This window comes from Zeus faber (genome assembly GCF_960531495.2).
Source record: "Zeus faber genome assembly, chromosome: 3".
Taxonomy (NCBI): Eukaryota; Metazoa; Chordata; class Actinopteri; order Zeiformes; family Zeidae; genus Zeus; species Zeus faber.
The window spans coordinates 25,019,493-25,037,418 of record NC_137190.1 but is presented as its reverse complement, the minus strand read 5'-3'; the positions used below and the strand labels follow the sequence as shown (position 1 = coordinate 25,037,418).

At 41.4% G+C, this 17,926-nt stretch overlaps 1 protein-coding gene across 1 annotated transcript in view; it reads right to left on the bottom strand.

Annotated features, from left to right (window-relative positions):
- Window positions 1-17,926, bottom strand: part of luzp2 (leucine zipper protein 2) — a gene marked incomplete at its 3' end in the record, with an annotated part of 156,772 nt that overhangs the window by 20,589 nt on the left and 118,257 nt on the right. Inside the window, exon 6 of the mRNA XM_079997302.1 lies at window positions 7,440-7,502. Within this exon, the coding sequence (XP_079853428.1) occupies window positions 7,440-7,502 (63 nt within the window). The remainder of the gene's footprint in view (window positions 1-7,439; window positions 7,503-17,926) is intronic.

Sequence of the window (17,926 nt, the reverse complement as noted above, 5' to 3'; positions counted from 1 at the left end):
TGCTGCTCTTTCTTGCATCAAAATGTAACCGCACATTTGACTGAGGGTTGGCCTTTCACGAACAACAACTTTATTTGCACATTATTGAGTCAGTATTCGCCTCAAAAAATAAACCCTTAATGGGTGTTAGAAAAGCTTAAAAAATTATTTATTTATTGTTTATATATTGTTTATATCTCAAAATGGCATATTTATTGTAAATGATGCTTGGTCAGTTAGAATAAATATATATATATATATATATATACACACACAGTATATATATATATATAGATGGCCTCAGGATACTTTATCAAGTGCAGAGTCCATTTTATATGTCTTATTCTATTTTGTTCTTCATTTGACTCGTCAAACCATGGCTACGTGAGAAATTGGCTTCAATTGTTTCTCTTTTATAAGATTTTAATGAAATGTCTTATTCATGATAAAGTTTCTTTGTTTGTTCTGCTTGAATTGCAATTGCATTTGAACTGTGATGTCTTTGTTTGATTATTAGGGACTAAAATACATGTAAAATGTAAAATGATGAAGACAGTAGGCTTTGGCAAACGTGAAAAATTCCAAACATTGATATCCGATTTTATCGGGGGCATGCGCATAGAACGTAATGTAATGTGGCAAATGCAGTCTCCCCATTCCAGAAGTGCAGGATTTATTATTTACAAGTAAAGTATTTACAAAAAAAATCCCTCCAGTTTTTACTAAATTAAGTCCCATAGCAACAGGGAGACCCGAGCACCTGCCCTATGGACCCCACGGGGCCCTTCTTCTCAAATGAGCTTTTTTTCTCAGCGTTTATAGGCATCGAGGAGGCGGATTGTCTGGGCAAGATACTGTATATTCATGAGCTCTGTTTTGCCCAGAGTGGCAAAATACCTAGAACCGGAGCTGGGGGTCCATGTTCTTTTGTTTGCACCTGCCCTTCACAAAGTCTCTGTATGGGACTGTAGAGGGGAAGTGAGATCCGATCACCAGGTCAGAGACTCAACAGCTCTGCGAGGAGAGGGGGACAGGGAGAGGGGGAGAGCCTCCGCTCCCTCTCTCTCAACATGGTTAACTGCACTTACACCGTTTCAATGTTCTGATTTTTCCTGGCGAAATAAATAAATAAATAACGAAATAAAAAAAAAAATGGAATAAAAACCGGCGACTCCATCTTTCGCCGATAGACGGAGTAGATCGCACCCGATAGATGATTTAATCGTAAACCGTAAGCCTACAAGACAGAAAAAGTGAATGTGATATACAAAGCTGTACTGTTAACGGAAATTTTGTATGGCATTTTTGGGAAATATGTTTGTTGCTGTTAAAATGCCACGGCTCAGTTGCTGGGAAGTAATGAAATGCAGAAAAATCCAGCTGAGAAGAGACAGCATGGCATCAATATTGAAGATTTCAAGAAAGATGTTTACTTTTATTTTGCATTTATTTTATTTATTCATTCATTTTTTTTGCTATTTTTCTCCACAGTATCTCCTTCCTGCTACTTCCAAACAGCCTGTTAGCAATGGCAGTATTAGCACTTTAAATAATACAGTATCCTGTTTTTCAGTGGTTAAGTCAATTCCACCCAGATACAGAATAATATTGTCACAGTCGCTGAGAACACATATTTATATTTCTTGCCAATGTTGTTTATCACCCTCGCTGGCGTCAGTCTTTTACGAGAATTAATAATAAGCACGGGAGGCTAAACCGGTGTTAAGTGAAAAACTAAGAACTAAGAAGATGATTACGAGGACACTCTGAGTGCCTTCCAAAATATTCCCTCAAAACAATGCGAGGAATTCCAGACGCCAAAATTCACAATTAGCGACCTGTATCCGCCCTGATGCTACGCTGTTTGTTTTCTAGAAACAAAAATCTCAGACTTCTTCCCGACAAAAAAGGAAGCGGCAGCTCAGCACTAAAATAGATCAGCCCCAAATCTCACTTCTTGGATGCGTCTTCAAAGTAGTGATGTAAGATCCTATCTCGGGCCTTATTTCACCCCGGCTCACCAGCGGCTTTGAGGAAAGGCTTAATTGAAAAAAAGATCTTTGGAACGTAAAGACAATGATTGAACAGCAAGTCCAAGGCTGAACCGGCTTCTTCTTTTTTTAAGGGTTTGGATTAAGTTCAACTTTTGATGGGGGTTAGGGGAGTAGATTAACGAAGATAGCGGACAGACCATACAAAGGAGCCTGAATGGGGTTTGCCAATAAAAATCCACAGTACTGTATATAACAGACTCTCTAAGCAAGCTGGAGAATTACAATATAAACAGATGTCAGTGCATAAGCATACTTTCCTAATGCTCCAAAATAGAGAGCCATTTTAACACAGTTAATGATTCGCTGCACGCGTGGCATCCTCACTAACACATTTCTGGAATATATCACTGTGCATTTCCTCATCCTCGGTAGCTTTTTCCATTACACCCATCATTACAGTGTGTTCATCCAAACCCAATCCTTAAAATTCCTTCCTGGCTTTAAAATGGAGGGTGGGCGGTAAAAAAAAAAAAAAAAAACCCAGATCAAGTGTAAAGGGGTGCTGGAGCTATGGTCCCCTCACTGATCAACTTTAATACCCCTTTGCCTTTGAGGCGATTGGAAAGTGCGACCTGAACCGCCCAGATGTGATGGAGGCAATTTCAGCAGCAATCTGTCGTGTGAGCAGCATGTGTTCCTCCCTGACAGGATCCTGCAGCGGGAGAGCCCAGACAGGGAAGCAGAACCTCGACACTAAAAAAACAACACCGGTACATCGCCGATTACATTTGTGACCCACCGCCGATTTTAGGTACTTTTGGTGCCGTTTCATTTTTTTTGAAAGTGGGGAATCAGAGCTTCAAAACAAGGTGTCACTTGTGCGAATCAATCAAAAATGTGACCCATCACAGACTTAGGGTACATTTGGTGGCTTTTGACTTTTGACTTTTTTTTTCCGCATCAATTGGAAGTGAGGAATCAGAGCTTCAAAACAAGGTGTCACTTGTGCAAATCAAGCAAAAAAAAACCTAAAAAACAGCTCCCAGGACTTGACACCCTGCCAAATGGGGCAATCTCTGCATTGTTCTTGTGTTTTGAGAGAATGTTGAACAGCGTCATTGACACACAACATCTTTTATTTTTAAAAAGGCTTTTATTAAACAGTAAGAATATACATGTTTTATAACAGTGTAATTTATTGAGGAGTTTAAAAGTGCGGACAACACAACAAAATGTAGAGTCTATCAATAATATGAGCCTCTGTACATCATCCTTGGTGTGTCATATATATAATCTATAATATATAAATGTGTGTATTCCAAATATCTTCAAAGTTGTTGGAGTTATTATGTTGGCTAACCCCAAACCTACCCCAGCTACACTCTGACAGCTTGTTTGGGGCCTCTTTGAATTTTCTTTTCGTCCTGGCTGCATTTGCAGGTAAACTTGTGAATCTTGTGCATTACTACTTGTTCATAATCTGCATCAGCAACCTCAACGGACTTCATCACGTCATCAACTTCTTCGTTGTAACAACAACAACAACAGGCGTGTCGACGGTCTCCTCCGGTGGTTCTTGAAAATATTACGCTTCATCGTCACATGCAGGTTGAAATCCGCTGTTTGAAATGTTCTCCAGGTCCGGGGATAATGCCCGTATCAGATTCAGCATCGCTGCCGTTCCCGGTGTCGCTGTCGGAGAACTGACTATCATCGTGGAAAATGAAGTCCAGTAGGCGCTGCTTACACTGACTTGGATCTATCGCACTGGTCAGATTGAGGTCCGTGATATGATTTAGAGCTTCCGCCGCCCGCTACTCGTAATCCATAACAACACAGAGATGAAAGTTTCACAGACAAGTGAAACCGAAGGCTCTGCGTCGGAAGTGACGTCAGCTTTTCTTCTTTGCGTGTTACGCCCGCCTACACAACAATGAATACAGGTGTGTGTATTAAACTCGTAAGATTTAAGGGTTGAACTCGATCAAAACGGTTTCACATTGTGACTTCACATCACATGGAATATGGAGGAATGATCTTCACGGTCGCTTTAAAGGAAACGATCAATTGGCGTTGTTCAACGCTGTTCAGCATCTCGCTAAGTGAATTGTGTTTTCCCCATGTCATCTAACGGGAATATTTAACTCCACGGTAAAACATTTATCTACTATTTATAAATCAAACTCAGCTTTGAAAATACGTGGAGAGATAAAAAAAAAAAAAAAAAACCCCACAAAGGAACACAAATCCAGAAAAATCGAATTTTACTTCTAGAAAGGTTATTTTTTTCAACTTATTTGGCAGCTCCTGGCGATTTTAGAAATGCGCGACAACGCTGGCTTTGCTGTGATAGGTCACATTTTCATTTCACCTTGTTGCTGTCAATGCCAACAACTCACCGGTTGCCCTGTACTGGCATTCCCGACCATTCTCTGCAGGGACCATTTAAACCATTTCAGACCATTCTCGTTTGCAATGTTCACAGCGCAAACAAACGCTTTACAATTGAGAAACTTACCACTCTGCTGCAGCTTCTGAATGTGTTTGAATGCAGTCCAACGGGGAAAACATTTACGCTTTTTAATCCTTTTTAAGATTGAGTTCATGTAACAATAGTGTCAGTAATTTTTTATTTAAAACATATTTATATTATGTATATACACACACAATTTCCACAATATATCCAGAGCGTAACTTTTGCTACAGCAGTAGGCCGGGAAACTTCCTCTCTCTAGTCTCTAGTCCAGTGATTCCCAACCATTGGGAGTGGGCTGCCAAATCATGCGCAAAACACATAGATTATATTGCGAAAAAAAACAATTATTAATTACATAAAACATTTTTAAATGTAAAAAAAAATAATTATTTCATGGTATTTTTTCTTTAAAACCTTCAATACACTGATTGATCGACCAAGCCGGACCACGATGGTCCTGCACCTGTAGATTTTTGAACTTGAGGTGATAATCAAAATGGATAGATGGCTAGCATCAGGCACACTGAAAAGGAAAGAAGCCATTGTTACATCATCCACAAGCCGTGTCCTGGACATCTGACAGGTGGGACAGGCCCGCCTGTCAAACAAAAAACAAAGGTTCGGAGAAAGTATTGCGCTGAATATTTAGTTTTTTTGTTTTTTTTTTGGACAGCTACGGAAGATGAACAGTTACCGCTGGGTGTGGTGTGTTCTCACATTTTATCAAACAAAGCTCTGAAGCCATGTTAAGACTGCCGTTACCTTCAGATAAAACATGATCAAGCCCCTTAAATTTTGGATAATAAACTCAAGGAGTATCAGGGCAAGAAGAGAGTCATTGAAACGTCACGTATGGGCATCGAGAACGCAAAGGCAGTGGAAGCGTCCTATCGGGTCGCCAGACTCAGCCAATGCTGGTAAGCCCCATTCAATCGGGGAGAATTGAATTCCTCCCGCCACAAATGAGATAGTGGGGTGATGTTGGGAGAGAAGGCGTGCAAGCCCATCAACCTCATCTCATTGTCTGATAATTCAGTCAAACGCAGGCTTGACGATATGGCAGAGAATGTGTCAGAACAGCTGATAACAACCATACAAGAGAGTCGTTTTTATGCCCTCCGATCTGATGAATCGACAGACATTACAAATCTGTGAAACCTGCTTGCCTCATCACCCGGGACGAAAGCTGTGGCTCCACGGGTAGCATCTGTCCACTGCAGTATACACAGAGAAGCGTTGGCTATTAACAAAATGCCTGCAGATCTCAAGCCTGTTCTAGATGAGGCAGTCAGAGCAGTCAACTTCATCAAAAGCTGCCAACTGCAATCACGTTTATTTTCTGATTTATGTAACAAGATGGGCAGTGACAATAAGCAGCTTCTGTTACACATCGAAGTGCAGTGGCACTCAATTGGGAAGGTACTGACACATATAGTTTGAACTTACACATCGCTACAGTCATTTTGATTGGCTGGCTAAATTGGGATACCTGGCCGAAATTTTCAGCCACTTAAATGGGCTCAACCTCATGTCTCCAGGGAGGGGCAGTGACCATGTTCAATGTCCACAATAAAATAGAAGCGACCATAAGAAAAATGAATATGTGGGCCAGACGAGTTGACTCGTTTGGGAATCTGACAAAGGAAGAAATGCGGCTTCCCTTCACCGTGATCAATCATGTCAAAGAGCACCTGCATGGTTTGAGGACCAAGCTGTGCCAATACTTCCCCATCCCAGATGTGCAGTGCAGCTGGATCGAAAACCCCTTTGCCAGCCACAGTGACGAGACCCTCACAGGCCTGAGCGCAAAAGGGAAGGACAGTCTTGAGGATCTCTCCTGCTACAACGCATTGAAACTGTCTTTCTCACAGAAGTACCTGACAAACTTTCAGCTTCATGTTGCTTCTGAGTATCCCAGTCTGTCCGACAGAGCTGTGCGATTTGTGATGCCTTTCCCAACGACGAAGCTCTGTGAGACTGGCTTTTCAGCGCTTGTGGCATTGAAGACGAAATACAGGAATAAACTGAATGTTGAGCCAGATCTTCAACTGAGACTGTCGTCCCTTAAGCCAGGCATCAAGCATTTGGTGTCCGCCATGCAATGTCAGCCTTCTCATGAGGTGAGTTGATTTTAATGTGCTCCTATTATTGTTGGTTTTATCAGATTATATTGTGAGCTTCTCCTTTTCGAAAAGGAGATTGAGTTTTTTCTTGCAGCAGAGTGGTAAGTCTTTAAATTGCAGGTGCTATGAGGAACTATAAATCATAGGAACCAACATTTTAGATGGGTAAGACCCGTGTTCAAAAAGGGGCAAACCTATTATTTCAACCCTGTGTATAAAATGGCTTTAGAAGGAATGCCCTAATTAAAATCTTGCCTTCAAGCTGGTTTTCATCAACGTCAACCTCCTAATAAGAAGAAGGCTAGAGTATCTGGAGTCTAGTTGACACATTTGGTTGAACACAGCGTCCTTGCTGGCAGCAGCGTTTCTTTATATCTCCCTCTTCATATGTCACTTGTGTTATCCCTTTGGAAAGACGGCAGCACTGCGGCAGGCTCGCTCAACATCAATAGTCTCTAAGCAACCATTACTCTTATTCTTTTTTCTTTTTCTTTTTCATTTGGCCACTCGTGCGATGGCATGCAAATGACTGTGGCCTGTATGGCCCGTTCGGCGGAACATCGCCAGTCTATCATTACTCAGCCAACTCAACAAGACGCCCTTGGGTCTCCCTGCCTTGTAGGTCCCGTGTGGCTAATTACATCATGGCCCGCGGTCAGCAAGAGGGTCAAGGAATACGGAGAGAAAAATAATCCTTTCAAGCAAGGAGAAAGTACTCGGAGGACGTTGAGTACTCCGCTGGCCTCGGAAAACATGATCGGGAGAGTACGATGCTGCCGCCAAGGAAAGGAGGCGAGGAGGAAATGTGTTAAGTATACACTGGCATGGTTGGAGCATTAACCCAAAAGGTACCATGTCCCTCCTCACCTCTTCTGCATGCGCATCGCACAGCTTGTTGCCCGAGAGTAGCTTATTCTTCAGGCTCTTGTTCTGCAAAGAAAGGAAGAAAGAAAGAAAAGGGTAATTTCATTAAAGACTGCTTCTTAGCCTATCAATTGACATTCTTTAAAAAGAGCGGACGACCAATCGAAGACACGCCCGTTGGTCCTTCCATTCATCGTTTTCCCTCTTTTCCTCAACATAGTATTAGTATTATGCTAGCGTAATTGGCCTTCAGTGTACAATCACATTTAGTTGTTTGTAACCATTAAAAAAAAAGAAAAGGAAATGTACATTTGTAATAGCATGAATCCTTAATGATCACCAAGAGTGAAATTAAAACTCGACCTTATCCACGTTATTCTGTGACAGAGATGCAAGCAGGCTGCGGCAGAGAATGAAAGAGAAAGATCTGACAGTTCAAATGGTCTGTAATGAATGCTCCTGGCAAAATAAATGCAACGTTTGCTTGAAAAATCATGGCGGCAATTTATCATATTCCAACCCCTCGGGATGACTTGATATTGAGCATACGTTACGGCTGAGGAATAGAGTACTTGATGTTGCAAGTATGTAATGCCCAACCGCTATCTCACAGTTACTCACCTTCATATTGTGGCGGAGATGTTGCGCTCTTGTAAGCGAGATTTCTTATTCACTATAAAAATGTAGCTTGATAAATTGTGAGACAACCCGACAAAGCGGAGAAGCCTTTAAGACAGTGCGGTGGCTGCTGAAACACTGCTGAGGGAAAACTGGGCAGATGGAATTATTATCGCAGGCTAGATCAGGGGTGTCAAACTAATTTTCACCGAGGGCCACATCAGCATAATGGTTGCCCTCAAAGGGCCGGATGTAACTTTGAGGCAGTATAAATGTAGCTAAATGTAATGTAAAATAAATCCAACTACTCCTTAATGTTAAATAACTCTGGATTTTTATTATTGAACTTACAAATATTACATATATATTTGCATAAATGTATAAATAAATGTTTGCTTGTTGCTCTGTTATAACATAAATCCTTTTAATTCGTCAGCTTATGAAACCCACATTACTCCATCAATCAACGATCAAACTATCCAAGGGAATAAGGATAAATAACAAGTTATGACATCAACTTTTTTGTCATAGTTAAGAGGGGTCCAACCAACAATTGTGAGCTGCTAAGAACATGTGTGACAGGTGTAGCATTTTACATAAACAAATGGCTGCACACAGCCTTGCAAGGGGATACATCCAACTAATGAGAGATGGTTTGATTACAGTGAAAATTTGTCTGCATAAACGCATAAACCTACAAACACTAAATACATTGCTACACATATAACGTAGTATATGTAATAAACTCAAAATAACAACACAGGGGTTGTCTCGCACGGTGGCACGGTGGTGCCGCGCATTGCACTGCTGCCTCACAGCAAGAAGGTCCTGGGTTCGATTCCCACCTAGGGTGCTGTTGGCACCGTGCTCCGGCGGGTTATCCCCCAAATAGGAGCCTTTCTGTGTGGAGTTTGCATGTTCTCCCCGTGCTCACATGGGGTTTCCTCCACCTCACGTCTGTAAGGACCCCCACCAGAAACATGCACACATCATCGTCTGACCAGCGATGGACACTTATCACCTGGTCCCCAGGCGCGTCTACGTATGCTGCCCACTGCTCCTGGCTGTGGCCCCGGAGGAAGGACAAGCCAGGATGGGTCAAATGCAGAGGAACCATTTCACTGGCCACCATCAAAGCTACATCTGGTTTTAGGTCTTGTGCTGAGGCAATCCGTAGAACAGCATGGAGGTTGTCATCAGTGATGCTTGATCTGTGCTTGGTCTTGTTTAGATTCATGACTGAAAACATCTGCTCGCACAGATAGGTGCTCCCAAACATAGACAGAACACGGGCGGCATGAAGTCCAAGCTGTGGCATCAAACCAGGGGGCAGTTGACTTAGAAGTCCTGGAATGCAGCATCCTGGAACTTTGCTCTCAGGCCACTATCGCTTTGAAGCTCTATTAACTCCACCTGAAGATGTTGGGGTGCAGTGCAGACGTCTGTGGTGAAGGGATTGGCAAAGATGGCAAAGCCTGAGTGCTGTGCTCTAAAGTCAGAGAAGCGTCGATCAAACTCATTCATTAACCGGCTCAGTTTGGTAGCTAGCTGAGTACATGAAAAAGTACCAGGAAATGCGGCTGAGATGCTCTGACAAACAGGGAAGTGGGCAAGATTGTCCTGTTTCACTTAGTACATCCATAGATCAAGTTTAGGCTGGAAAGCCATGATTATGTCGGACATCGGCGTGATGACTTGTTTGTGTCCCTGCAGCTTCTGATTCAGTTGGGCTCAATTATGTCACACAACATAGCAAAGTGACAGAGCCAGTTTGGATCTGACAGTTCAGACAAGGGTTTTCCTTTACTCTGCAGGAAAATAGCAATATCTTCCCTAAGCTCAAAAAATCGTTTGTGGACTTTGCTCCTACTCAGCCACCGTACTTGTGAATGGTACGGCACGTGGCCGTGCTCCGAGCCCATCTCCTGCAAGGACAGCTGGAACTGACGATGATTTAGGCCACGCGCCCGAATGAAGTTCACTGTTTTCATGACTGTGGTCACTATATCATTCATCCCCAGCACCTTCCCACACAAAGCTTCTTGATGGATAATGCAATAATACGTTACTTTTTTTGCATTTTCTCCTTCATTCATCCAACAAAGCCAGCATTTCCTCCACAGGTGCAGGTGCACCGTCCGTAGTTAATCCCACCAACTTCTCCCAGGGCAATGCATTTTTACTTACGGACTTCTACACCTCATCAAAAATGTCCCGTCCTGTTGTGGTCCCATGCATGGCAGCTACATCCAACAGCTCCTCAGTGACAGAAAGGTCCGACTTAACGCCTCTAATAAAAGTGGATAGCTGCGCTGTATCCGTGTTGTCTGTGCTTTCATCAAGAGCTAATGAAAAAGCTATGTAGCTGCATGTCTCTTCGGCCAGCTGTGTTGCCAGGTTTCCCGCTAGTTCCTTAACTCGGTCCATGATGGTGTTTCTTGATAAACTGACATCTTTAAAAGTCGTGTCTGGTCGGGACACACCTGCTCACAGACCTTCAGCGCGCACTGCTTCAAAAATGCACCCTCTGAAAAAGACTTTGCAGCGCGGGCAATTTCTTCAGCCACAATAGGGCTAGCTTTCACTGCCGCATTGTTTTTGGTTGTGGCTCTCTTGAACACATCCTGCTGCAATCGCAATTTGCTCTTGCACCATTTGTTGTTTTTGTTGAAGGCTCACTTTGGCAGACTTAGCTCCGTGTTTGGTGTCAAAATGCCGACGTAGATTGTACTCTTTGACAACCGCCACTGCCTCATAACACAAACATATATTCGCCTTCCCATCTTTCTTGAAACAGCCTTCCATCTGCATCAATTTTTCTCTTCCTGGACATTTTAGGATCATTGTTTGTGTTTCTTAATTCGGAAAATGGCACTGATGTGGAAACACTGCAATCTAGGTGTGGGATGCCGTCACTTCACGGGTAACATGATCGGCATGATCGGCATTATAAGATAATCAGACCTTTTAAGCTCTAGCGGGCCACATAAAATGACGTGGCGGGCCACATTTGGCCCGCGGGCCTTGAGTTTGACACATATGCATTAGATGATGAGAGGAAATTGCCGCTATTGTACCGTAACTAAGTCTGCGTTATCAGTACAAACAAACGTAATTAGGCCCTGGATTTTGTCATCGCGAAGCTGCTGTGATTTGCCAGGGCCTCTCTGAATAGACTAGAGTCGGCACATTTACGGTGCATTAATGACTTTGTCTATTCCCCTCATTATCCGTAATCAAGGATCTATTCTTTAACAACTTCTTAAAGAGCGATCCAGCATGAGGGGGTGGATGTTCATTTTTAATAATTACTTATCAATGGGCATGGTAATGATATAAACGTCACTCTCCGGGCCGATTTTCTCGGTGACGTTCTTGGAAGTTCCACATCATGTGCGTCCACTATTGTCTAGCTTCCATTGTTTTGCTCCCCTCCAAGATGGAGCTGACTCCAATTCGATGCTCCCTGAGCTGTTACTTGACTACTAGTAGAAGAACTAGCACACCCACGAGGTGTAGTTAAAGCAGGGATTCTCAACCACTGGGCACAAGAGATTGCCAGGTGTGCTGCGTAAATGTTTCAAATTCCACTTAAAACTTACATCACCAATGCCAACGCAAAGCTTTGTGTTCATTCAAAACAAGCTCAAGTTTCACATTGAAAATGAGAAGTCTTAGTAGTCATGAAAGGTTTGAAGATTCGGTTCTCGATGAGTGACTCAGTAAAGAATAAAGGCGTCGGTTCAGCTCTGAGTTGGGAATATAGTTCCCCACAAGAATCATTTAAATCTGTCACAATTTTTTAATATTTTTTTTCTGGGACTGTGAAAGTGTAAATCTGTCAAATTCACTATGGATTATGTAAATGACTCAGAGTTGTAGTGCTCATTCATTATTTTCATTTGGTGAGTCCAAGATTCACTCTTTTCTAAGATCTGTGACAAATGAATCGTTTCTGAGTCCTGCATCACTAAGTGTTAATGGGCCATAATAATAGGCACAGTTCTACGGACATTGCTCGGGGTTAGCAGGCTAGTCTTCTTCCTCTTCACAGATAGCAGTGTGCCATGGGATGTGGAAAGAAGTGGGCCATGATAGCAAAAATATCAGGCGTTACCGAGATTATTAAAACATTGTTTTGCACAAACTACAATTCACACAGACCGAATTTTCACAGATATTCAAAATATTGAAACAGTCGAAATATTCCCGTTCACAAATTTAGATATGTATTTTTGGCGGTGTATAAAAATATCCAAATACTTCTGAGAGCTTCCTGCCTTCTATATGGAAATCGACCGTGCTTTTTGAAGGCTTTGTGTGGCTTCCCCGGTTGAAAAGGCAAAAGCCAAGATTGAAATACCTTCCCCCACCAATGTTTTTGCCCAAGATTTAACTTTAACTAACTAACTCAAATCTGGAGCCTTCATGAGAGTCTTCAGGACAATCCAGAGAGACTGTACCTGAAACATGTTGCCTCCAGCGATGAAAAGTTTGTCTCTTTTCGGCGATTTGGACCTACGAGTCACCCAATAAAAGGATTCGTTCAATTTTGCAAAAGCTTTGTTCATTTGTATAAGTTGGTATAAGCTGGTTATACAGTTGGTATAATGAGGGTCAGAATAGTCGTTTCAGCCCTGAGTTGACGATGGAATTCTCACAAGAATCATTTAATTCTGTACAAATTACTTAACTACTTACCAAACTTTTCATTTTTGCTTGTCTATTGGAAAAAAAAAATCGAATATTTACTGTGAACTCACTGTACATAACCAAACCACAATGTTTCCAAAACAAGAGGAACCTATCTGATAAATTGTGCTTTAATTAAGTCATAATCTCAATATTATATTGCCAAATTTGTATTGCTTATTTTGAGGGTTAAGTCCCGAACACTATGCTCTGCTCTTTGAGACGTCCTTACCCCTCTTTCAATAACAACCCTCCGTGTGTGTTCATGTAAATCACACACACACACACACACACACACACACACACACACACACACACACACACACACACACACACACACACACACACACACACACACACACACACACACACACTGACACGCACACACAAATTATAGAGATTTAATGAGCTGAAATGGCAGTTGCTTTGTGATTTAGCGAGGCAAAATTGGCAGAATTTCAATTTGAAGCACTTGTACCTCCTCTCACCCCTAAAAAAAAGAACCCCCCCCCACCACCACCCCCACCCCCCGGGGGAGGAGGTGCAGAAATGACAGCTGTCATAAAAGGAGATGTACAGCGGGGAGAACACACCAAGTCCAAATGAGATTCAGTGCAGCTCATGTGCCGCCGTGCATTATGCAAAAACAGATACAGTGAAGACGCTTGTGTCAGGACGCATTACTCGCCCAAACCACCGTCCCATCGCGGCGTGGAAAATAAAGTTGAAGAAATTCTTTATATCCCTCTTTATGCTTTCATTTAGAAGTAAAAATGCAGTGTTTTATATACATATATATATATATATATATATATATATATATATATATATACACACACACACACACACACACACACACACACACACACACACACACACACACACACACATAATAGTATAAAAAAAAAAAAAAAGAAAACAAAAACAACCAAAAAAATATATATTATTATTATTATTATTAACAATAACAATAATAATAATAATAATAATAATAATAATAATAATAAATAACCGAATATAAAAGATATATACATAACACGCACAATTTGTATTATGTATCTATGCAGATACATGTAATGCAGAGGATGAAATAAGTTAAAAGGCTATGGCAGTAAGGTTGCTAGTATTGGCTGTGGGTATAAAATATAAATATAGATGGATATATCTGTACAGGATGAATAAATATGTATACAAAAATAGAGGCATGGATAACAATGGAGCAGATAACATTGTCTGTGTTATGGGATTCTTCACCTGAAGTTTTGGTTTTTCTATCCCTCTCTGTGTGATCCAGAGTTGAGTTAAATTATTTAAAAATTCCACTGTGGTTTTTGTACATCATCTTTTCTGACACTCTGACCTCAATTAAGGCACATGTCCCATTCTCATTTATTAGGTAATAAGATGCAGCTAGGAGCTAAATTGACAATATAAATGTTTTTTTCTTTTTCTGGCCAAAAAAAAAAATATATATATATATATATAAAAATTGTGTCTCAAGTTTTCAATTCCCAGTAAAGAGCGAGTTGAGAGATCCAATCTTGTGTTGAGATATCCAATCTCGAGGATAGAAGAAAAAGAAGATGAAAAAAAAGAAATGAACGCCTTAGATTGCTTATCATTCATGGAATTACCCGATTGGAAGCTTTCCAGAGTTCTAAAAGAAGGAAATAGGAATAACATTTTGGTTTATATTTTTATTCATTAGAAATACCAAATACTTCCCTTCTTTCATGGTAAAAACTGCAAGGTGATAAGGACAGAAGCTTTCCAATTCCAAACTGGCAGGGATTCACACTCCAAATATGAAAGCTTTATTTTCTTTTTGTAGTGACATTGGTATTTAATATTCTAAATCAGTTTTGAATGACAATGTTCATGAACAATTAAAATGTTCAGTCTACCAAATATTCAAGAAGTTCTACAAGAGGCATTTTTTATATTTGAAGAGCCAGATATGCTCGGCAACAGACAAATGGATGAAAAGAGGGGAATCGATCCATAGTCGTTCTGTTTTCGGAGGGGGCCAAATAAGAGCACCACATTTTCAAATGTGGACAGCTATCTCCAAGACGACTGTCAGGAATCGATAGGTGGAGGAAAGAAACAATGCCAAGTGACAGCAGAACGGCCACTATTATCTAGAGCAGTGTTTTTCATTCCACCTTAAAAACAGAAATAATGGTAACTAGTTCTTGTGTCGCAAGATCAAAATTGCAATGTGGTACTAATTAATCAAATTGATGAGTTCCAGCCAGAATAGCAGCCTGTGTTCATCAGCCCACCACAACCAGTTTGCGGATACTCCACCACCCCTGCACCATCCACTCACATAAAAACGCAACAGCCCCTGATACCATGACTTACTGTATGAGCATAATGGATGGATACTCTAGGCTACTGTCACCCTAAAATAAAGCTATTAAGAGCAAGTGAAAAGTTTGTTGCCAGCAGGCCACCACTGTGAGGATACCATGATAGATTCAGTTTCGTAGTTGTGAATGCGATGCTCCTAAAGATTTTTTTGCTACGACCAAATCGTTCGAAAGTCTTGCATCACTATCTGTGAGTAGGCCATATTGATAAGCCAAGCACAGCCTACTGTATGTGTTTGTGACATTTTTAGTGGTTAACAGGATAGTGATGTGCCCAGATGCGGAAATTACGAGGGGTATAGGGGAGTCCGGATCCCAACTTCCTGGGAAAAGCATTAACTATTTTATTTTAGAAGAAGGTTACTTTATTTTACTTTGTTTGGAGCGCACTTCTCACACCAAAGTTACGCCCTTGGATGTGCCGTGGGATTATTTCATTGTAAAAAGTGTGCAGTGGCAGAAAAAAGGTCGGGAAACACTGGCAGAGAGACATGATGTATTAATATTTCTACAAACATGTTTCTCTGATTTGAGTCCGTACTGCTATAGTGATACAGACTAAAACTTGATAAATGTATTCCACTTTATCCTTTAAGACGTGTATCAAAGTATAAGTCATCAGAAGCAGGCCTGTGATAATTGAGCATTCAGAATTTTCTTGAGCAAGTGAAGTTTATTGTTTTAATATTAATAAGTAGATGAATAAACAAATGTACTTCATCCTGCATCTCGGGTTCCCGAGAGATGTCACTGTATTATTCATTTTTGCATTAATGCACGCTTTGTAAAAGACATGAGATCAGTTCACTCCATTTCAAATATCTAATATAATCTCGCGCCATTAATACATAACACTGAGTGGTGAATTCACAAAAGGTTTGCGCAGCTTTTGCGGGCACTAAACCAGCGCAAATAATGGAAAAAGCAAGCGTATAATTCAAGATAGGGATGCCACGGTGCCATGGACATTTTACAAGGGGGGGCGCGGAGTATCTCCTCGTTATGCATGGGTGCAAATTAGACATGGAGGGAGACAGGTCCCGATCTAGACCGGATCTGTGGTCGATTGGCTTCTTTCTTTGCTCTCCTCCCGTAATAATTTAAATGTGACAGACTGTGCGACTCTGCTGTGCGCACGAAGCAGCCACTTTCACTTTTGAAGCAACAGATTGATAACACGCTTAGTATTTTACAAATTAGATTTATTTTATTTTATCAACGTCGGCACTGATATACGAAAAAAAAAGAAAGAAAACGACGGTAGGGGCGGTGAGCAAATAGTGTAATCGGCTCGAACACCTTGTAACACCGGTAACACCGATAGCCGTGGCAACCCTAATTCACAAAGCACCTGTAAATGGTAAAATGCACCCCTAACTGCGCAGCCACACAAATAGTGTCTTGGTGCGCCGATGCTATTTGCGCGTATTTAAATAAGGTAAGATTCATACATTTGGTGCAAAATTGGCCCCTTTCTATGCAAATGAGGGTCCAATTATCAAACATCAGTGCCCATAGCCACACACAGCTATTGTCAAATTATTACCGTATGAAGAGACCTGGTGGTAACTGCGTGAGATCAAAAAATATATTAAAAAAAGGCAGCACCTAGCGAGAGTCTTCAGGGAGCTAGTGCAACTGGAGCGCATTTATAATGGGTGTCATGCACAGACTTTCCAAACAATATTTTGACATTATTACTAAAATTCGTATTACTGTGACAAAAAAGGCATTACAAAGCTCAAACGACAAAAAACGGTTCTACAATTCCTATTCAACTCAAAAGATATAAAAAAAAAACAACTAAAAGTTATAGGGAATAGCAATAAAGTGGTCAAAATTGGCATTGAACCACAGATGGCATCGAACCTTAAAGAACCATGGAGAGCTTGGCAGGCCTTTCGGTTGCAGTGTCCCACTGGAACTTTGTGGTGGAGCAAAATATTTTAAATCAACTGTAATTGACTGTAAATCTAATGTAATGTCTACAGTGTAATATTGAGATTAAGTGAGAACTAGAATTTCTTTCTAAAAAAAAATACACATTTTATTCATGCAATAAATTGTGCGGGTAGAGTAAGTTTTATTATAGATTCACTCATACCATTAAAATGTTTTATAGTCACTTCACATAAACATAAAAATACTAAGTAAATATACATACATAAATATACATTTTCTAGTTTAGTTTTCAGATATGACTACTAACTTGATTACTTACAAGAGAAGATGTGGACAACATGACGGACACAGAGTTTAGGGAGACGTTTGAAAGAGGCCAAACATCCGGTGCCTGAATTGCAGATGCATCGGTCACAGAAGGGTCAATACTTATGACATCATATGCCAAACGTGGACAAACTGCATCAGCAAAGAGGCTCAGTGAACGTAATTTGAAGCTCACCAACAGGGAAAGACGAACACTTAACAAGGTGGTGGATAGCACAAAATTAGAAGCCTCAAATATGACCACAGAATTGAATCAGCCGCTCTGTGACTGAACAGTGTGTCCGCTGCCACGGTCCCGCCAGCCTGGACAAGGCGAGCACGCCGGCGGAGGACCACCCAGAGGTGTACGATCACACGCCAGCTTAACACCGGGAGCCGACGCGAGGTCCGTCGCCAGGAGTAATGGGGGAGCCAGCGGGACCTTGACTCTTCCAGGGCTCCCAGGGCGGCTCACTGACCGGCCGCGGGGGACACCCTTCTCCCCTTCCGCCTAGTCGCTGGTCTGCTGGACCCCTCCCCCGGTCATGAAGGGACCTATAACGGATAATGGTGCTTTTCGAAAGACCTGGTATGGCC